At 42.1% G+C, this 22,646-nt stretch overlaps 1 protein-coding gene across 3 annotated transcripts in view; it reads left to right on the top strand.

Moving 5' to 3' along the window:
• Positions 1-22,646, top strand: part of zfpm2a (zinc finger protein, FOG family member 2a) — an 825,184-nt gene that overhangs the window by 489,865 nt on the left and 312,673 nt on the right. For 2 of the 3 annotated variants that reach the window (XM_048529624.2, XM_059646028.1), the window contains one exon: positions 19,414-19,535. The exons of the other annotated variant lie outside the window; for it this stretch is intronic. In XM_048529624.2, the coding sequence (XP_048385581.2) occupies positions 19,414-19,535 (122 nt within the window). The remainder of the gene's footprint in view (positions 1-19,413; positions 19,536-22,646) is intronic. 3 annotated transcript variants of the gene reach the window in all.

The following is a 22,646-nucleotide window of genomic DNA, read 5'->3' as shown; positions in this document are numbered from 1 at the left end:
ACATGAGGGAAATTAAATAGAGGAGATATGGTTGAATTTTGTAAAGTATATTGCTGAGAAACAGTGTTGAATCTTTCCTTTTGCTATTTATGATAGGTTATTTCCAAATTGCCTTATATGTAGTAATTTTACATTTGGTTTGTTGTCTTATGTTCTTTTGTTAAAAGTACATTGACAAACGTACAAGCCTCCTATGAATATCTTCAATGAATGACTATCATGAACTAAAGTGTACAAACAATTGAGCCAGGTTTCTCTCTGGGATCGGACTTGTCCAATATTGTGAGCAAAGATAGTAGGAACTGCAGATGCTGGAGAATCTGAGATAAGAAGATGTAGAGCTGGATGAACACAGCAGGCCAAGCAGCATCAGAGGAGCAGGAAGACTGACGTTTCAGGCCTAGACCCTTCTTCAGAAAAATGAAGAAGGGTCTAGGCCGGACACGTCAGCCTTCCTGCTCCCCTGATGCTGCTTCGCCTGCTGTTTTCATCCAGCTCTACACCTTGTTAACTTAGCAGTGTAAGCAGCTGCAGTCTTAATTCTCGACTCTTGGTATTTTTCTATATCTGGCCTTGCCCTATGTCGTCCCTCTCCTTGTAATCTCACTATTATCATTCCCATTCCCATCTTAAAATCTTTCTGTTATCTAGCCCTGCTTTCTGCTTGAAATCTTGCTGATTGCAAGTCCCTCTCTGTTCTCCTTGTAATCGGATCACTGTCATCTGGTTATGTTCTCTCCTTGAACTCTTACTGTTTTCTGGCCCTGTTTCAATCTCCCCAAAATTTCATTATAATCTGATCCATTGTCCATAAGATATTGCTGTAAAACTTTTTCATTGAAATTTTGCAGTTCGCTGCCTTGAAATCTTGCTGTTTGCTGTCCCTCACCACTCCACTTGAAATCTTACTATTATCTGCTCATGCTCTCCTTGAAATTTTGCTGTTATCTAGCTCTGGTATTGCCTTGAATTCTTGCTGTTATCTGGTCCCTCTCCACTCTCCTTGAAACCTTGCTGCTATTTCGCCTTGCTCTGCTCAGCTTGAAATCATTTCCCTGTTGTCGAGCCCTGTCTCTTTGATTGAAGTTTGACTGTCAACTAGCTTCCCTTTCAACTTGAAATCTGACAATTTTCTGGTCTGGCTCCCCCCTCAACTTGAAACTTTACCATTTATGGTCTGGTTGTGTCTTTGTAACCTTGCTTTTGTCTGTTCATGCTATCACCTTCATAATTTATTGTTATCAAGTCCCTCTCTCTTCTCCTTACAAACTTACTGTTAGCTGTCTCTTCTTTACTGAAAATCATCTCTGTGTTACTTGGTCTCATTCTTTCCATGAAATTGTCCTTATTCTGCATGGCAGCTGGTAATTGGTCCTCTGACATTAGTTTGAACAAATTGAGAGCCCAGGAGTTGCTTTGAGGTTGCTATTCCATTTCCTTCACTCTCTAAGAAACATAAAATCTAGCCTTACAGTATAGCTGTGCACTGTTTGCAGAACAGCTTTTTACTTAACTTGTGCATTGTACCTGCAGACCAAAATTCCATTCAAAGCCATGTTTTGAGTTAGTCTGAACCTCAGCCCATTAACTGTACCATAACCTGTCTCTTACCTAAAACAAATAATATTTTTCTATCCTTAACTTCTGTTCAATGCTATAATTAAGGTAATGAGTTATCTGACCTTCACTGTGATTTGTTGCAATTCAATTTTGTTAATAATTCTGCTCTATGTATGGGCCAGGAGACACTTTTACTGACAACTAATATTTTCCGTAGTTCAACTTTGACTTTGACACGGGAAGCCCAGCAGAAATCAAGTTTATCCATTTGATGCATTTCAACCACCTGTCCAATGAAGTGACCACAACACAGCATGAGGAGGTCCAAAGGAAAATCTGTGTATGTGAAGTCACAGTTGGATATGTACATATGTGCATATGAGTGCCACAATGTGTCTTTGTACAACATGGTAGACAGAAATGAGGCACTGTAGGCCCATTTTTTCTAGTGATATATGGCCCAATAACATTTGAAAGAACTGCCAAATGTCCTCAGGATAAAGGGACTTGTTGTTTCCCCGTAGTGATGGGCAGCAGCACAGCATTTAGGTTTGATGCCAATTAGCCTATCATGATGTCAGTTTGTAAATTTATACTGTACTATATATTAACCTTGTGTAACCGAACAAAATGGTTTCTACACCTACAGCCCCACCCTACCAGCTTTATTTTAAAGGATAATTAACTACTCTTTTTTCTCCATATTCCTGATTAAATAAAGAAGATTAGTTGATGGATACATGTGGAGACTGTTTATGGAGCAGTTGTTGCGAGTGATGCGTAAATTTTTTCCTCTAAAACAGGTAAGAAGGGGTAAGATTAAGGAGCCTTGGATGACGGGAACAGAGGTGCTTCTCATCAAAAAGAAAAAGACAGCTTACGTAAGGTGGAGGAAGCAAGGGTCTAGCACAGTTTTAGAGAATTGCAGGCTTGCTCGGAAGGAGCTCAAAAGTGGACTGAGGAGGGCCACGAGGGGCCATGAAAAAGCCTTGGCAGGAAGATTAGGGAGAACCCGAAGGCATTTTACTCATACGCGAGGAATAAGAAATTGATCAGGGAGAAGGTAAGGCCGATCAGGGATAGCGTAGGGAACTTGTGCATGGAGTCTGAGCGGAAAGGAGAAGCCCTAAATGAGTTTTTTTCTTCAGTTTTCACTAAGGAAAGGGACCTTGTTGTGAATGAGAACTTTGAGGATCATGGAAACAGGTTTGAACAGATTGAGATTGAGGAAGTTGATGTGCTGGAAATTTTGGCAAACATTAAGATTGATAAGTCCCCAGGGCCAGACCAGATTTATCCTAGGTTGCTCCAGGAAGCGAAAAAGGAGGCTGCCAAGCCGCTGGCGAAGATCTTTGCTTCCTCACTCTCCACGGGAGTCGTACTGGAAGATTGGAGGGAGGCAAATGTTGTTCTTTTCAAGAAAGGGAATAGGGAAATCCCTAGAAATTACAGACCAGTCAGTCTTACGTCTGTGGTCAGCAAGGTTTTGGAAAGAATTCGGAGGGATAGGATTTATGACTGTTTGGAAAAGCATAGCGTGATTAAAGGGAGTCAGCATGGCTTTGTGAGGGCAGGTCATGCCACACAAATCTTATTGAGTTCTTTGAGGAGGTCATGAGACAGGTTGATGAGGGTCGAACAGTAGATGTGGTGTACATGGACTTCAGCAAGGCATTTGATAAGGTTCCCCACAGCAGGCTCATTCATAAAGTCAGGAGGTATGGGATACAGGGTGATTTGGCTCTCTGGATTCAGAATTGGTTGGCTGACAGGAGGCAGAGAGTGGTTGTAGTTGGTAAGTATTCTGCCTAGAGGTCAGTGCTGAGTGGTGTCCCACAGGGGTCTGTTCTTGGGCCTCTGCTCTTTGCAGTTTTTATAAATGACTTGGATGAGGAGGTTGAGGGGTGGGTTAGTATGTTTGCTGATGACACAAAGGTCGGAGGTGCCGTTGATAGTATTGAGGGTTATTGCAGGCTTCAACGAGACAGTGACAGTATGCAGAGCTGGGCTGAGAAATGGCAGATGGAGTTCAACCTGGATAAATGCGAAGTGATGCATTTTGGAAGGTCAAACTTAAATGCTGAATATAGGATTAAAGGCAGGATTCTCGGCAGTGTGGAGGAACAGTGGAATCTTGGTGTTGAAGTGCGTAGCTCCTTCAAAGTTGCCACCCAAGTGGATAAGGTTGTTAAGAAAGCATATGGTGTTTTGGCTTTCATTAACAGGGGGATCGAGTTTAAGAGCTGTGAGGTTATGCTGCAGCTCTACAAAACCCTGGTGAGGCCAGACTTGAAATATTGTGTCCAGTTCTGGTCGCCCTATTTTAGGAAAGATGTGGAGGTTTTGGAGAGGGTGCAAAGGAGGTTTATCAGGATGCTGCCTGGACTGGAGGGCTTGTCTTACGAGGAGAGGTTGACTGAGCTTGGACTTTTCTCTCTGGAGAGAACGAGGAAGAGAGGTGACCTGATCAAGGTGTACAAGGTAATGAGAGGCATGGATAGAGTCGATAGCCAGAGACTTTTCCCCAGGGCAGGATTGACTGCCACAAAGGGTTACAGTTTTAAGGTGTTAGGAGGAAGGTATAGAGGAGGTGTCAGAGGGAGGTTCTTCACCCAGAGAGTTGTGAGTGCAAGAAATATTTTGCCATTGGTAGTCGTGGAAGCAGAGTCATTAGTGTCATTTAAGCGACTGCTGGACATGCACATGGACAGTAGTGAATTGAGGGGAATGTAGGTTAGGTTATTTTATTTTTGAATTAGGATTAATCCATGGCACAACATGGTGGGCCGAAGGGCCTGTAATGTGCTGTACTTTTCTATATGTTCTATGGCTGCAATCTTCCATATTGTTGGAGCTTTTCAATACTTGGTGAAAATTTGAGTGAACGATTTGCTCAGTACAGTTGGGTATTTTTGGTTTAAAAAACGCTTTTGCAGAGAAGGTTGCTTCCAGGTATGCATAATAACATTTCCTTTTTAAATTGAGCATCATTTGGAGATGAAAGTAATGCTGCTCAGATCAGAGCAGCTGCTTAGACAGGGTGTCTGAGCATAGGACTTAGAACAGTACAGTACAGGAGCAGGACCTTTGATTCACCATGACTGCACTGATCATGATGCTGTTGTAAGAGAATCCAAAGCCTGCACATTGTCTGAATCCCTCTATTCCCTGCCTGTTCAAATGTCTGTTTAAATGCCTGTTAAATTATGCGATTGTATCTTCAATCAGTCTTCTACCGCCTGGAACTTCTACCAGCTTCATTGGCAGCACGTTCCAGTACACTACCACCCTCTGTGTGAGAAAAACCTTGCCTCACACATCTACCTTAGGCATTCTACCTTTCATCTTAAACTATGCCCCCTAGTTGAGGTGGTGTATTTGTTTGCAAATGTTTCTTCACCCTGCTAGGTGACATTATCAGTGCGCCTCTGGTGAAGCATCGGTGTTCTGTCCCATTGTTATTTATATGCCTCGGTTTGCTGGGGTTTTACTTCCGATTCTGTTTCTCAGTGGTTTGTTCATCAGGTCCAGTGCAATGTGTTTGTTGACAGAGTTCTAGTTGGAATGCTAGGCTTCCAGGAATTCCCTGGCATGTTTCTGTTTGGCTTGTATTATTATGGAGGTGTTGTCCCAGTCAAATTTGTGTCCTTCTTTGTCCGTGTGTATTGAGACACGGACAAAGAAGGGCACAAATTCAACTTGGACAACACTCCCATAATAATACAAGCCAAACAGAGACATGCCAGGGAATTCCTGGAGGCCCGGCATTCCAACTGGAACTCTGTCAACAAACACATTGCACTGGACCTGATGTACAAACCGCTGAGAAACAGAACCGGAAGTAATACCAACCAACCCAGCAAACCGCGGCATATAAATAACAATTGGACAGAACACCGGTGTTTCACCAGAGGTACACTGACAAAGTTATCTATCAGGGTGGCAAAACATCTATGATCAAATACACTGGCTTGACTAGCAAGTCTGCAACCTCATCCATAACCCAAGGTGCAAGTCTTCTCAAAAACATTTTGCCCCTAGTATTTGACATTTCCACCCTGCGAAAAGATTCCAACTATCCATGCTGTCCATGCCCCACATAATTTTATTTACTTCTGACAGGTTGTCCCATTGTCTCTGTTGATCTAATGAGAAAAATCCAAGTTTGTCCAACTTCTCCTCATAGCTAATGCACCCCAATTCAGGCAACATGCTGGTAAACCTCTTTTGCACCCTCTCTAAAGCCTTCACATCCTTCTTATAACATGGCATCCAGAACTATATGTAATACCTCAAATGTGGGCCCAGTAAAGATTTATATAGCTGCAACATGAAGTGCCTGCTTTCATATTCAGTGTCCTGACCAAAGCAGGCAAGTGTGCCCCAAGCCTTTTTTACCACCTTATCCACTTTCTCGGAGATATGGGCTTACAACACATGATCTCTCTGCATAATAATGCTCCTAGGGTTCTTGCCATTTAATAGTAACTTTCCTCTTATATTTGACCTCCCAAACATATCACTTCACACTTTTCTAGAATAAATATCTACTATTTCTCTCCCCAACTTTCCAAGTGATCTATATCCTGATGTATCCTTTCACAAGTTTCCTCCGTATAGATCATAGAACTGTACAGCAAATAGCAGGCTGTTCAGCCTACGCCAAATTAAACTAATCACTTCTGCCTTCCCTTGGTCCATATATGTCCATTCCTTGCATGGTCACGTGCTTATCTAAACATCCCTTAAATGCCCCTATCGTATCTGCCTCCACCACCACCCCTGACATCACAACCAGACTCCTTCCACTCTGTGTGTAAAAACCTTGCCCCTCACATCTCCTCTGAACTTTCCCCCTCTCAACTTAAATGCATGTCCCCTAGTTTTAAATATTTCAACTCTGGGAAAAAGATTCTGACCATCAACCCTGACTATGCACCTCCTAATTTTATAGACTTCTATCAAGTCTCCTCTTAGCCTCTTCCAATTCATAGAACACAACTCAAGTTTTTCTAGGCTCTCCATATACCTCATACTGTCTATTCCAGGCTGCATCTGGTAAAGAAATAGTAGGAACTGCAGATGCTGGAGAATCTGAAAAACAAATTGTAGAGCTAGATGAACACAGCAGGCCAAGCAGCAGCAGAGGAGCAGGAAGGCTGGCATTTCAGGCTTAGACCCTTCTTCAGAAATTTTTCTCAGTAGAAAGATCTAGGCCCAAAACATCAGCCTTCCTGCTCCTCCAATGCTACTTGGCCTGTTGTGTTCATCCAACACTACACCCTGTTATCTCTGCCTCTGGCAAACCTCTTCTGCACCCTCTCTAAAGCCTCTATAACCTTCCTGCAATGTGGCAACCAGAATTGAACGCAATATTCAGTGTGTGGCCTAACCAAAGTCTTATAAATCTGCAACATAACATCCTGACTCTTGCACCCAATTCCTTAAGAAATAAAGGCAAGCAGTCTTTACCACAATATCTACTGGCATGGCCACTTTCAGTTGTAGACTTGAACTTCAAGATCCGTCTGTACATCAGTGTTGTTCAGAATCATGCTATTAACTGTATACTTTTCCTTAGCATTTGATCTCCCAAACTACAGCATATCTGGATTAAAATCCATCTGTCATTTCTCTGTCCATATCTGCAACTGTCATGTATCCTGTTGTATCCTTTGACACCCTTCTACACTATCCACAACTCCACCAAACTTTGTTTAGTCTGAAAATTTACTAACCCACCCATCTACATTTTCATCTAAGTCACTTCTATATACAATAAACAGCAGAGGTCCACGGACAGATTCCTGAGGAACACCACTAGTCGTGGGCTTCCAGCCAGAAAAAACACCATTCCATCACTACCCTCTGCCTTCTATGGGATGCCAATTGTGAATGAACATGGCCGAGTCGCCATTGATCCCATGCTTCTTAATCTTCTGGATGAGCCTACCATGAGGGACCTGGTCGAAAATCCGTGTAGACAACATCTACTGCTCTCTCCCTTCATTGATCACCATTGTCACCCCACAAAAAAATTCATAAAGTTAATATGACAAAAACCTGCCCTTCACAAAGCCATGCTGGCTGTCCCTAATTTGGCAATGCTGTTCCAAATGTACATAAGTTTTATCCTTAAGAATTCTCTCCACTAGCTTCCCAACTACCGATGTGGAACTCATTGGTCTATAGTTTTCTGAATTATCCCTACTTCCCTTCTTGAACGGATGAACAACATTAGCTTCGTGTCAGTCCTCCAGGGCTCTCCAGTTGCTAATAGGGATACAAAGATCTTGGTTAAGACCCAGCAACCTTCTCTCTTGCCTTTCTCAGAAACCCGGGACAGATACCATCAGGTCCTGGGGACTTAGTCACCTTAATGCTCTTCAATTGACCTAACACTACTTCTTTCTTGATCTCAAAATGCCCTAGCATATTAGCATGCTCCATACAAATCTCAATATCCTCCATAGTCTTCTCCTGGGAGAATACTGATGTAAAATATTCATTTAGGATCTCACCCACATTCTCTGCCTCCAAGCATAAGTTCCCTCCTTTATCCTTGAGTGGTCTTACCTTCTCCCTAGTTATCCTTTGTTTTTAATGTGTGTGTAGAATGCCTTGAGATTCTCTTTAACCCTTTAATCACAGAAGGTTGGTCTGCAGATACAACAAGTAATTAGGAAGGCAAATGGAATTTTGTCCTTCATTGCTAAAGGGACTGAGTTTAAAAGCAGAGAGGTTATGCTGCATCTGTATAAGGTGCTGGTTAGGCCACACCTGGAGTAGTGTGTGCAGATTTGGTCTCCTTACTTGAGAAAGGATGTACTGGCACTGCAGAGGAGGTTCACTAGGTTGATTCCGGAGTTGTGGGGCTTGGTTTATGAGGAGAAACTGAGTAGATTGGGATTATACTCATTGGAATTCAAAAGATTGAGGGGGGAATCTTATAGAAACATATAAAATTATGAAGGGAATAAATAAGATAGAAGTAGAGAGGATGTTCCCACTGGCAGGTGAAGCCAGGACATGAGGGCATAGCCTCAAGATTAGACGGAGCAGATTTAGGACTGAATTGAGAAGGAACGTCTTCACTCAGAGGGTTGTTAATCTATGGAATTCCCTGCCTAGTGAAGTAGTTGACGCTACTTCAGTAAATGTTTTTAAAGCTAAGGCAGATTTTTTTTAAACATAAAGGAATTAAGGGCTGCAGTGAGAACACGGGTAGATTAGATTAGATTAGATTCCCTACAGTGTGGAAACAGGTCCTTCGGCCCAACAGGTACACTCCGCCCCTTGAAGCATCCCACCCAGACCCATTCCCCTATAACCCACACACCCCTGAACACTACGGGCAATTTTTTTTAGCAAGGCCAATCCACCTAGCCTGCACATCTTTGGACTGTGGGAGGAAACCGGAGCACCCAGAGGAAACCAACGCAGACACGGGGAGAATGTGCAAACTCCACACAGACAGTTGCCTGAGGCTGGAATCAAACCTGGGTCCCTGGTGCTGTGAGGCTGCAGTGCTAACCACTGAGTAAGTGGATCCACAAAAAGATCAGTCAAGATCTTATTGAATGGCGGAGCAGGCTCGAAGGGCTGAACAGCTACTCCTGCTCCTAGTTCTTATGTTCTTGCCAAGGTTATTTCATAGTCCTTTCTTGCTCTCCTAATTCTCTGCATCAGGTCTTTCCTACTTTCTTTATGTTCCTCTCTGTCGACAACTTTGACAATTTTCATCTCATCTGCAAACTTACTCATCTTACCACTTACATTTTCATCCAAATAATTTATACAGATTACAAACAACAGATATTCCAGCACTGATGTTTGTGGGATACCAGTGTTCAAGGACCTCCAGTCATAAAAGTTCCTCTCCACAACTACTGGCTGTCTTCTCTGGCCAATTTTAAATCAAACTTACCATGAATCCCAGATAACCAAGTGTGCAGCTGGATGAACACAGCAGCACAAGATGCTGCTTGGCCTGCAGTGTTCATCCAGCTCCACACTTTGTTATCTCAGATTCTCCAGCATCTGCAGTTCCCATTATCTCGTACCACGAATCCCATGTGACTTAATCTTCTGGACCAGCCTACTATGAGGGACCTTGTCAAATGTTTTAGGAAAGTCCATGTATCTACATCTACTGTTTTCCCCTCATCGATCATCTTCATCACTTACTTAGAAAACACAACCAAATTTGTGAGACAAGATCTCCCCTGCACAAAACTATGTTGACTATCCCTAGTGAGTATATTATTTTCCATATTCAAGTAAAACCTGTCCCTAAAAATCTTCTCCAATAATTTCCCTATTACTGATGTAAGACTCACTGCCCTAACGTTTCCTGGATTATTCCTGTTACCCTTCATAAACAAAGGAACAACACTGACAATTGTACAGTCTTCTGAAACTTTCTCTACAGCTAAAAAGAATACAAAGATCACTGTCAAAGCCCCAACAATCTCCTAACTTGCCTCTCTTGGTAGCCCTAGGGACTTAGCTAGCTTAATGTTTTTCAAGACACACAACACGTCTTCCTTCTTTATATTGACGTGTCCTAAAACATCAACATACCCTTCCCTAATCTTGCCATCATCCATGACCATTTCCTTGGTGAGTGCAGATGCAAGGTACTTATTCAGAATTTCATCCACTTCCTCTGGCTCCCATGTGTAAATTCCCTCCTTTATCCATGAGTGGGCCTACCCTTTCCCTAACTTACCTTCTTGTTCCCAACATGCATGTAAAATGTTTTGGGATTTTCCTTAGTCCTGCTTGCCAAGAAAATATTATTGTCCCCTTTAGCCCTCCTAATTCCTTGTTAAAGTTATTTCCTGCTTTCTCTATAATCCTGAAGGGCCTTGTCTGATTTCAGTTTCCTAAACCTTACATTTTCTTTTTGACTAAAGGTCATATTGCCTTCTCTTAACCTGATCCCTGCAAAAGGGATAAGACTGAACTTGTATAAGACCACAGTTGGAATATTGTGTACAGACCTGGGTGCCACATTATAGGAAGGATGTGAAAGCATTGGAGAAAGTGCAGAAGAGATTTACAAGACACTTTTATATTTCCAGGTATAAAAAAAATTAGTCATGGAATGTATTGGAGAAGTTAGATTGTTGCTTTCCTTGGAGAGCAGGAGTTTGAGAGGGCAGTTAATAAATATTTTTAAATTCATGCAAGGTTTGTACAAAGTCGACAGGGAGAAACTGTTTCCACTGATAAATAAATTGCAAACCAAAGTATTAAGGTATTTCGGAAAAGGAGCAAAAAAATCTTTTCTAACAAAATATGTGGTGTTGGTCTAGAACCTATGTTAAAAATGAGCAGGCATCATGAAACAGGGATGAAGAAACAAAAGTCAATACAGGTAAGTGTGACGTGTTGCAAGTTGGAAACGCAAACCAAGGTAGGATTCATACAGTAAAAGGCAAGATTCCTGAGGAACGTTGTGGAATAGAGGGACATAAGAGCACAAAAACACAGTTTGCTGAAAGTGGCATAACAGGTGGATATGGTGATAAAGAAAACATTTAGCATGCTGTCCTTCATCATTTGAGGCATTCAGTATAGGAGTTGGGATGTTATGTTACTGTTGTATTAATCATTGGTGAGGCCACACTTCGAGTATTGTGCACAGTTTTGGTCACCCTGTTATAGGAAAAACATAGTTAAACTAGAAAGTGTGCAAGCAAGATTTATAAGAATGCTGCCAGGACTTGTAGGCCTGAGTTATAGTGAGAGGTTGGCCAGGATAGGACTTTATTCCTTGGCATGTAAGAGAGTGAGGGGTGACCTTACTGAGGTGTATAAAATCATGAGAGGCATAGATAGGATGAATGCATATAGATTTTTTTTTCCCAGGGATGGGGATTTGAAAACTAGAGGGCATAGGTTTAAGATGACTGGGGTAGATTTAAGAAGGACAACTTCTTCATGCAGAGGGTGGTACATCTATAGAATGACCTACTGGAGAAAGTACAAAAGCACTATTTAAAAAAAAACATTTATATAGGCACATGGATGAAAACAGTTTAGAGGGATATGGACCAAAAGTGGGCAATTGGAACTAGCTGTGTGGGCACCATGGTTAACATGGACCAGTTTGAGCTGAAGTGCCTGTTTCCATGCTGTATTACTCTATGACTCTATAGCTATAAGTCCTGAAGAAAGGGTAATACCTGAAACGTTGCCTTCTCCTTTCCTCCTGGTGCTGTCTGGCTTGGTGTGTTCTTCCAGCCTCCTGTTTGCCTATCTTGGATTCCAGCATCTGGGTTTTTTTTTGTCTCTAATGAAGAAACATTAGTTCTCTCAGAGGGTTGAAAGTATTTGGAATTCCCTTTCTCAAACAGCAGTTAATACACAATTTCTTTAAAAATATATACAGTGTGGAAACAGGCCATTCAGCCCAACAAGCCTATGCTCCAAAGAGTATCCCACCCAGAACCATCTACCTACTCTATTGCTGTAACACTGCATTTCCCATGACTAATGCACCTATACATCCCTGAAAGACATAGGTATTTCAGCATGGCCAATCCACCTAACTTGCATAAGCTTGGACTGTGAGAGGAAACCAGAATAACCAGCAGAAACAGAGAGAATGTGCAAACTTCACATAGACAGTTGCCCGAGTGTGGAATTGAACCCAGATCCCTGGCACTGTGAGGCAGTAGTGCTAACCACTGAGCCACTATGCCACCCTAAGGGGGGGTGCAGCTAGATACCTGATTACCAGGAGGATGAACAATTATCAGCATTATGTAGTAATGTAGAGTTGCGGTTAAAATCAGATCAGCCATGATCTTATTGCATGGTGGAGCAAGCTCAGAGGTTTGCATGGCCTAGTCTTGTTCCTTGTTTGTACGCCTGGAAGTGTGGTGAAGGCAGATTCAATTGAGGCATTCAAGAGTGTATGGGACAATTATTTAAATAGAGAGAATGTGCAAAACTTTTCTGTACTGTATTACAGCTATTATGTGTCCACCAATTCCATCAGCCTGTCTACCTCCGATCGAGACCTTTTATTATCTTAGTTGTGATTGAAATGCATCAAATGTTTCAGCGACAACTGCAACCTCAATGTAGGGAAAGAACTGCTTTGCCTAGAGTTGCCATAATTTCTATTTTCTCATCTTTTATGGGTCTGACTGCTTCCAGGCATCTGTTGGAGATGTGAGCAAAACCTTGCAATATTGCAATACACTGCTGCAAGAAGGTAGCCAGTGAAGTTTTCTATTTGAGGAGACAAGCCTAAGCCAAGCAAGAGGAATAAATAGGAAGATTTGCATAGTTTGTAGATTTTTCCATACTGCAGGATGCAATTGGCTATATCATCTTTGTGATTTTGTTTGTGAATCAAAGGGATTTCATGCCCTAAATCTCCAAATAATAGAAGATCACAGGCTGTACCTCATGCTGTTGAATGCCTATTATCTTAGTAATAGTCAAGATTGCTTCATTATGCAACAATGTCCTCTGCCACCTACTTATGACTCATTGTGTTAAATCATAGTCTGGCTCTTAGTTGACAGTGTGTAACAGTCTATTTATCCCTTGCATCATGATTCTGTTTTAGAATCTGCCAACAATAATTAGTTTATGAGATCTAGGCGTCACTGGCTGGATCAGTACTAATTGCCTCTTGAACTGAGTGTCTTGCCAGGGCCAGATCAGAGGGTAATTAAGAGTTACCTACTTTGCTATACATTTAGATGTCCTTCCCTGTAGGTCATTGGTGAATCAGGCAAGTTTTTACAATGAGCAACAGCATTTCATGGATACTATCAGGCTAGCTTTTATTTCCAGATTATTTTTAATTGATTTGAAATTTCACCACGTACTTAGTGGTTTTGAACCCCTATTCCCAGAACATTAACCTGAGTCTCTTGATTACTAGCCTAATGACATTGCCACTATGCCACCACTTCCCCAAAACACGAACCACCTTGTCACATTATAGAGACATTATAGCAGGATGATTATAGCTCAAGCCCATGACATCCTCAAGCAATTATGCTGTCTTGACTCCATTGAATAAGTAACAAATTTATAACAGTAACAATTGTGGCATTGTGTACAACCTCACCAGCATGAGGGGACAGCCCTTACTCCCTGTTATTAAGTGAGAAGCAAAGGAGAAGAAGCACAGGGAAGGGGAGAGGAGGATGTAAAGGATGTGGAAGAGAGGGAAATAAGGGAGTAAATAAATGAACATGACGAGGAAGGGAGACGATGGTGTGAACAGTCCCTGTCTGCTATTCTCTATATGATTGAGTAGTTAGTGAACTATATATGAGATATGAGCAATTTCAGATACAGTCCCCCTTTCACCAATAGCCACTGACCATCATGTTGCCAGTCTTCCAACAACACAAAAAGCACTAGAAAATGCTTATTGTACTCCAGTTTTATAAGATCAATTGTGACATCATTCCTACAAACAGAATTACATGCTGATACATTCCCTTTGTTTTCCATGTGCTTCTGCTCCTCCTACTGCTCCTACCAGATGCTTGCTTAGTGGCTACAGAATGGGTAATGGAAAGCCGCTCTCCTTCAATTGAGGAAGCTGGAAATGAGCTTGAAGAGCCAAAGATCCAAGCCTGGGCTGGATGGCTGGCTGAGAGACAGCAGCAAGGTGATTTACAATCACATGGTTTCGAACTGGAATGATGCAATTCTGAGAAAGTATAGATAGTAGGTTTGCGTCCCATCTACTGCCACTCTTACAACGAATTGTCTCAGCCATTCGGATCCTTTGCAGAATTATGCTTCAACAGATTAGTTAGAACCCTGATAACTACAATCTGTGCTCCCATTGTAACATCCAGATTTTTGACATAGTTGTTTGTGCAGCACTGGTACAAATAAAACCAGAAATTGTTGTAGAAAGCCAACAGGCATCTGTGGAGAGAAATCAGAGTTACCGTTTCATGTCCAGTGAGCCTTCTTCAGAACGGAAATCAGGTAGGAAAATATAGTATTTATCCTGATGATGGGGTTTGGGGGAATGGGGGAAGGAGTGAGTGGATGGTTGGTGAGGCACCCCAGAGAAAGAGATAAACAGATCAGCAGACAAAAGGATAATAGGCCAGAGAAGAAGAGAAGCTAAATAGGTGATAGTGGTGCATGAGTGATTGCAAATTGATTGGCTGGTCTGAAGGCAATCATTTCATAACAAAACCTGGGATGTTAGAGTAGGTAATAGATGTGGTATAAAACATGTAAACTCGATGTTCAGTTCTGAAGGCTGTAGGGTCCCGAAGCAGAAGATGAGCTGTTGTTCATCCAATTTACATTGAACCTTGCTGGAACATATCACTCAGCCTGAGTCAAAATTGTTGGCATGTGTTACACTGGAAGCTGTTACATCAGTCATGAGATACTGTATTATGCTGATGCAGGTGATCATGTGGACAAATGGGGCTGCTCGGTCTTCACAGTGGTCTGTGCCAAATTGTGCTGGACTCCACTCTGCTTGTTGGTATTGACTAAATGCTTTCTGGCAGGTTTTCTAGTGTGCCATATATTTGACAGTGTACACCCTTCAGCCACCGCTATAACCTAGCCCTCAAAGACCTTATCTGACCCCTTTGCAGTGAAACTATCATATAAGCTTGCTGCCTGGTAAGCTGGGGCCCATGCTATCCTTTCCTTTAGCTCGGGCTTTTGCATATCTGGCCTCAGAATCAAATCATATGCAGATTCTTCCTTTGACCTAGCTGCAAATATCTGTGCAATGTTTGCCTCTGAGCTTGCTAGCTGCATGGGTAAATTGAGTGATAGCCTCTTTTTGTCTTCACTTCCTCTACTGACTGACAAAATTGCACTTCCTGCTAATCTAAAATGAAATTGGCTTGTGGTGAAGTGAGAGGAGAAAGTAAGAAGTGCAACTTGATGCAATCTGTGACTTGGGAGTTAGGACAAATCCATCAACTTGTGGGATGAGAAGGAAATTGAGAGGAGAGAAGAAAGATCAGTTGTGGTCACAGCTTCATGATATTCTGAGATAACAAGCTGTAGAGCTGGATGAACACAGCAGGCCAAGCAGCATCAGACGAGCAGGAAAGCTGACATTTCGGGCCTAGACCCTTCTTCAGACAAAATTTTCTGAATAGGGGTCTCGGCCCAAAATGTCAGCTTTCCTGCTCCTCTGATGCTGCTTGGCCTGCTGTGTTCATCCAGCTGTACACCTTGTTATCTCAGATTCTCCAGCATCTGCAGTTCCAGTTAGCAAGGACTGTTTCCTCCAAGGTGGTTAAAGTATGAGGCATTCTTGCTACATGTCTACATGCAGCTCCAGCTTTTGTCGCATCTGTTGTTATACACCACCTTCACCTGCTTAAAAATGAAGAATGTGTAAATGATTATTGTGCAGTAAGTGTGGATGTAATTTTTGTCATTATATGTGAGCCTACTTGTGAGTGCTGGATTTGATGATTTACTAAATGGTAACAACTGAGATAAAGCCTAAACATTTTCAAACTGAGTACAAATTTGAAAGAGATTATTAGTAGGTGGGTCATGAGGCAGTGTAACACATTGAATTTTGGAGCAGTCAGCAGGATATAGTATTTGAAAATTAAGGTGAACTTATTCATCTGAGATTTCCCACATGTTCCTCTAGTGAGACTGTTGTCATTAAGTTCCACTGGTACTTTTTCCTGTTGCATCTTGATTATATGCCTGAGAACCTCGTAGCCACTCTGCTGTTGGAGGATGTCATCTCTTCTATCAAAACATAGAACATAGAACATTACAGCACAGTACAGGCCCTTCAGCCCTCGATATTGTGTCGACCTGTCATACCGATCTGAAGCCCTTTTTTTTTATATATGGAATAGTGTAGGTTAGATGGGCTTCAACCTGCAGAGCTTTGTCTGAAATTTGCCATCACATATTCAGACATTCCCAGAGATTCAAGTTTGACTTGTAAAAATCTCCTGTGCTATCTTTTGCAACCAAACTACAATTTGCCTTTAAGCAGCATCAGCTACTCATGATACTGAATGTCAACCACTCACAATGCCCCAGCCCCACCGCCAGCTCTTGATATCTTTGGGTATGTGTGCGTATATTTGTAAGTGTATTTCATCTATACATAAAAGCATATGTGCATTCTTACAGGCCTGACTGCATGAAAGGATGCAGATGTATGCCCACATGAGTATACCTAAAAATATATTGTTACCTGTCCAACGCCTGGACTTTGTCTTAGGGTTTCTTACTGCAGGCACATGTTTCCCTGGTGACTGGAAAGAAAGCAATTAGCATTTATCCACCAAAGGTATCTGCTTTCCTGGCACTCATCTCTACTGATAATGCAGGAGAATGACAATTTTTTTCACTGTCAACGTCAAGGTCAGTTGTACCACAACACATATAAAATGTAATCTGGACCTTTTATTATGGTGGCCCAACAAATAATACCACAATCTCAGTCGCCACGGAGACTGCCTCACTCGTCAGGAATTCCATTACATCAATACCCAGCATCCTACAGTTGTATCTTTTGGATTTTCCCAGTACAACTGCCCAATTACGTTTTCTGCCGTACTGCAAACAGTTTTATTCTGCTGACATATGGGATGAAACTGACAAATATCACTACACTTTCAATGTGCTAATACAATTGAAGAGAATCCTACATCTGCATTAGTAAAGCACTACTTTAAAGTTATGTTGTGGAATACCATGATTATACTATATCATGGAAAGTCTGATGTAGTCAGTACAGAAGAATCTGGCAAAAAAAGCACAGTAAGGAGTCCTGCACAAATTTTCATAATTAATTTAAACAGATGGAAAATCTGTTCTGATGAAGGGTCACTGAATTTGACTTGTTAACACTGTCTTTCTCTCCACAGATGCTGCGAGATCTATTGAGTTTTTCTGGTACTTTCTGGCTTTGTATGCTTTAGATTCCAAAATTATTTCTTTTACATAACAAAATCAATATGCTATATTTTGGATGGAAGAGTGAAAACGAGCATTATAAATCAAAGAGTACACTGTTAAAATGGCTGAGGAAGAGAGAGATTTGGGATTTTACATGCAAATTTACAAGGGCAACAGGATAAGTTGATAAAGCTATTAAAACGCATGTGGAAACATTAGTTACATAGATAGTGTCATAAAGTACAGCAGCAAAAAGGTTATTCCAAACCTTTTTAAATCATTGGTTGAACGTTAGCTGCTGCATTGAATCCAGCAGTAGGCAATATAATTTAGCAAGAATGCCCAGACCTTGACAAAGTTACAGTGGAGATTTACTATAATACTGAAGATGAGGTATTCTGTTATATAGAGACACAAGAAAAGCTGAGGTTAATAAAGTGTGAAGCTGGATGAGCACAGCAGGCCAAGCAGCATCTCAGGAGCACAAAAGCTGACGTTTCGGGCCTAGATCCTTCATCAGAGAGGGGGATGGGATGAGGGTTCTGGAATAAATAGGGAGAGAGGGGGAGGCGGACCAAAGATGGAGAGAAAAGAAGATAGGTGGAGAGGAGAGTATAGCTGGGGAGGAAGGGAGGGGATAGGTCAGTCCAGGGAAGACAGACAGGTGAAGCAGGTGGGATGAGGTTAGTAGGTAGGAAATGGATGTGCGGCTTGAGGTGGGAGGAAGGGATGGGTGAGAGGAAGAACAGGTTAGGGAGGCAGAGACAGGCTGGGCTCATTTTGGGATGCAGTTGGGGGAGGGGAGGAGCTGGGCTGGTTGTGTGACGCAGTGGGGGGAGGGGACGAACTGGGCTGGTTTAGGGATGCGGTGGGGGAAGGGGAGATTTTGAAGCTGGTGAAGTCCACATTGATACCATTGGGCTGCAGGGTTCCCATATGAGTTGCTCTTCCTGCAACCTTTGGGTGGCATCATTGTGGCACTACAGGAGGCCCATGATGGACATGTCGTCTAAAGAATAGGAGGGGGAGTTAAAATGGTTCACGACTGGGAGGTGCAGTTGTTTGTTGCGAACCGAGCGGAGGTGTTCTGCAAAGCGGTTCCCAAGCCTCCGCTTGGTTTCCCCAATGTAGAGGAAGCCACAACAGGTACAACGGATACAGTATACCACATTAGCAGATGTGCAGGTGAACATCTGCTTAATATGGAAAGTCATCTTGAGACCTGTGATGTGGGTGAGGGAGGCGGTGTGAGGGCAAGTGTAGCACTTTCTGCGGTTGCAGGGGAAGGTGCCAGGTGTGGTGAGGTTGGAGGGGAGTGTGGAGCGGACAAGGGAGTCGCGGAGAGAGTGGTCTCTCCGGAAGGCAGACAAGGGTGGGGATGGAAAAATGTTTTGGGTGGTGCGGCCGGATTGTAGATGGCGGAAGTGTCGGAGAATGAAGCTGAGGTTGTTCTCTTTAAGGGCAGAGAAGATTAAAGGATGACTTATCAAGGATGTTCAAAATTATGGGGACATTTTATACAATAAGTGAGGAGAAGTTGTTTCCATGGCAGGAGAGTTTGTCACAAGTGGACATGAAGTTAAGCCAGTTGAGCAAATTCAATTGGAGAAGAGATTTCTTTTCACCTAGAGTTCTCCTCCACCTGTAATCCTGTAAAAACAACATGTGGCCAATGCATGAGGGAAATAAGACTTCCTTTCTAATCCTCAATCAATTGAAAAACAAAATCAGAAGATATCATTAACAACTTTCCAGGATTACTGTGGAAGTTAAATATTTGTACAGTAGGGTTTGGAAAGCACAGTCAGCAACATCAAAGTAAAGCAACACACAATGCTGGAAATACTTAGCAGATCAGCCAGAATCTGTGAAGTGAGTCCAGTTATAATGCTGGTTACCACATGTCCTGCAGTAACATTAATCCATTCTTTTTCATTCCAGGTGAGCTTGAGATATTCCAGAAAAATGGAGAGCGAAGAATTCGCAGTCGGCAGCAAATACCTGGTGGCACAACCTGGGGGCCTTTCAATGGCAGTTTAGGAGTAACTGACAATAGCTCTTTGGTATGCTACCTTTAAGTTTTAAAGAAATAATTGAGCTAGTTCTCTGGACTAGCGCAAGGCCAGGGTTTGTAAATATCTTGTACTTATTGCTCCGTTGACATCCACTAAATGCTTGCCACTTATTATCTCTCCGTGAAGTGATTGTAAACTGACAAATTTGGCAATGACAACTTTTTTTTCTGCACAGTTTAATTGTTAAGAGTGTAAATTGGCCAATTTATTGTTGTTGCATATGCTCATAAATGCATAGAGGCATCAGACTAAACTAAAAAACAAACCTTCTGTCCTTCTTCGGTCTGTATCCCTCAATTCCTTCCCCAGATGACTCTTAAATGTCGCCAATGTGCCTGCTTCCACCACCTCCTCTGGTAGTGCATTCTAGGCTCCTACCATTCTCTGCATGAATAACTTTTCTCACATACCTCTCTTAAACTTATGCCCTCTCATCTTGAACCTGTGTCCCCTTGCAATTGAAACTTCAACCCTGGGAAAAAGTCTCTGAGTATCCACCCTATCTATGCCTCTCATAATTCTGTAAACCTTTATCAGGTCTCCTCCAGCTGCTGTCTTTGCAGTGAAAGCCATCTTAGTCTTTTTAACCTTTCCTCATAGCCAATTCCCCCATACACCATTAGTTACTGGTCTCCATTCTCAAAAACACCCTTCCAACAATACCCTCTGTCTTCTATGACCAAGCCAGTTTTGTATCGATCTGGCCACCTACACCAAATCCTATGTGATTTTATCTTTTGTACCAATCTGCCATGTGGAACTTTATCAAATGCCTTACAATCGTTCATATAAACTACATCCATAGCTCTTCCCTCATCAACTATCTTTGTCACCTCTTCAAAAAATTCCATCAGTTTCGTGAGGCATGATCTTCCCTATACGAAACCATGCTGGCTGTTGCTAACTGGTCCATTTTCTTCCAAATATGCATATATCCTGTCCCTCAGTATTTGCTCCAAGTGCTTTCCTACCACAGATGTCAGACTCACTGGCCTATAATTCCCTGGATTATCCCTGCTTCCTTTCTTAAACAAGTGAACAACATTAGCTAATCTCCAGTCCTCTGGAACCTCACCTGTGGTCAAAGAGGATGTGAAGATTGCTAATTCCCCAGCTATTTTTTCCCTTGCCTCTTGCAGCAACTTGGAACAGATCCCATCTGACCTTGGGAACTCGTTTACCTTAATTTAGCATACCCACAACTACTTCCTTTAAAATATTGACATTTTCTGGAGTATTCACACATTCACCCCTGACCTCAACATCAGTCATGTCTTTCTCCTTGCTGAATACTGATATAAAGTACTCATTGAGGATCTGTCCCACGTCCTGTAGCTCTACGCATAACTTCCCTCCTTTGTCCTTGAGAGGGCCTTCTCTTTGCTTTGTTACCCTCTTTCTTCTATTATATGCATAAAAAGCCTTGGGATTCTCCTTGACTCTGTTTGTTAAGGCCATCTCATGACGCCTTTAAGCCTCCCCAATTCTGTGTTTAAGTTCCTTCCTGATATCTCTATACTCCTCAAGGGCAAGCATTGTGCAACAAACCGTACAGTGCACCTGTCTAACAAAAGTCATTAAACATACCGTATTGGCACTCAGTTGAATGAAGCAGTTAGGAAACATCATAATTGGAACCCTCTGCTCCATGTCCCTTTCATTCTATTACCTGTCTGCAAATCAGCTAACAATGGCACTGCCATGCCAAGATGGTGTAGTATGTTGGGCCTTCTAGGGCTATAACAATGGCATAGAAGTACAAGAATAAAGGAAAACAAGCAGTAAAGAAATACAAAAAGATGAGTAATCAGTGGTTGTGTGCGGTATGGCACGATTTGATGTCTAAATTAGTAGTTTGGAATGCTTATTTTGTGATGTCTTACTTTAAAGTGTTATATCCACTCCACCCAGGATGCATAATAACAGAAGAAAAATAATGGAGACTGGGAGACAGAGGTTATGTTTCCCAGTCAGATATGTCATTCACAGATAGTTTGACTATCAAGGGGCTGTGTTGGTTTTCTCCTCATTTCCAACACCAGTCTTCCTTTCCATTTTCCTCCACCTATTCAATCAGTCATTATAAAGCTGGTGACAAGATTTGTACTGTTACATTGACAGGGTTGTGCAAACTGCTGCAAAGCACCACCAGTCTGTTTGAATTCTCTGTGAGTTATCCATAGGGGTCTGTGTTGTGGATGTGTTCTTGCAGCACCCCAGTCGTCTGCTGCACTAAATTTCACATGATATCATGATTTTCATTATATGCCTGCTGCCCAGGTGTGTACATGTTGCATGCTGGGGTCACGGGCCTATTATAAGAAAGATGTCCCTTGTAACCCAGTTGGCCCACCTGTATTTTATTGTGATGGGACTGATCAGGTATATTCTAAAATTTTGTTGGAATCTAGGGAATTAATTTCTGAGCCCTTTGCTGAGATATTTGTTTCATCGAGAGCTACAGCTGAGGTGCTGGAAAACTGTGATACCACCATTTTACAAAGGTGGAAAGCAAAATACAGGGAACTACTGACTGATGAGCCTGATGTCGGTGGTGGATGAGTTGTTGGAAAGAATCCTGAGGGACAGAATTTACATGTATTTGAAAAGACAAGAACTGATCAGGGATGGCCAACATGACTTTGTGTGCAGGAAATTCTGTCTCACTAATTTAGTTGAGTTTTTTGGAGAAATAACAAAGACGAATGATGAGGACAGAGTAGTGGATGTGATTTATATGGACTTCAGTAAGGCATTTGAGAAGGCTCCTCATGGTAGACTGGTTAGCAAGGCTAGATCACACGGAATTCAGGGAGATCTAATTATTTGGATAAAGAACTGGCTCAAACGTAGAAGACGGAGAGTGATGGTGAAGGGGTGCTTTTCAGACTAGAGTCCTGTGATTATTGGTCTATGCAAGGATTGATGCTGGATCCACTGTTTTTCATCACTTATGTAAACGATTTGGATGTAAATTTAGGAGGTATGTTTAGTATGTTTGCAGATGATGCCAAAATTGGAGGTGTAGTGGACACGAAGAAGGTTACCTCATAGTACAATGGGGTCTTGATCACATGGGCCAATTGGCTGAGGAGTGGT

Source organism: Stegostoma tigrinum, chromosome 5 (genome assembly GCF_030684315.1).
Source record: "Stegostoma tigrinum isolate sSteTig4 chromosome 5, sSteTig4.hap1, whole genome shotgun sequence".
NCBI lineage: Eukaryota > Metazoa > Chordata > Chondrichthyes > Orectolobiformes > Stegostomatidae > Stegostoma > Stegostoma tigrinum.
The sequence above is the reverse complement of the archived record's forward strand: the minus strand, read 5'-3'. Positions and strand labels throughout refer to the sequence as shown.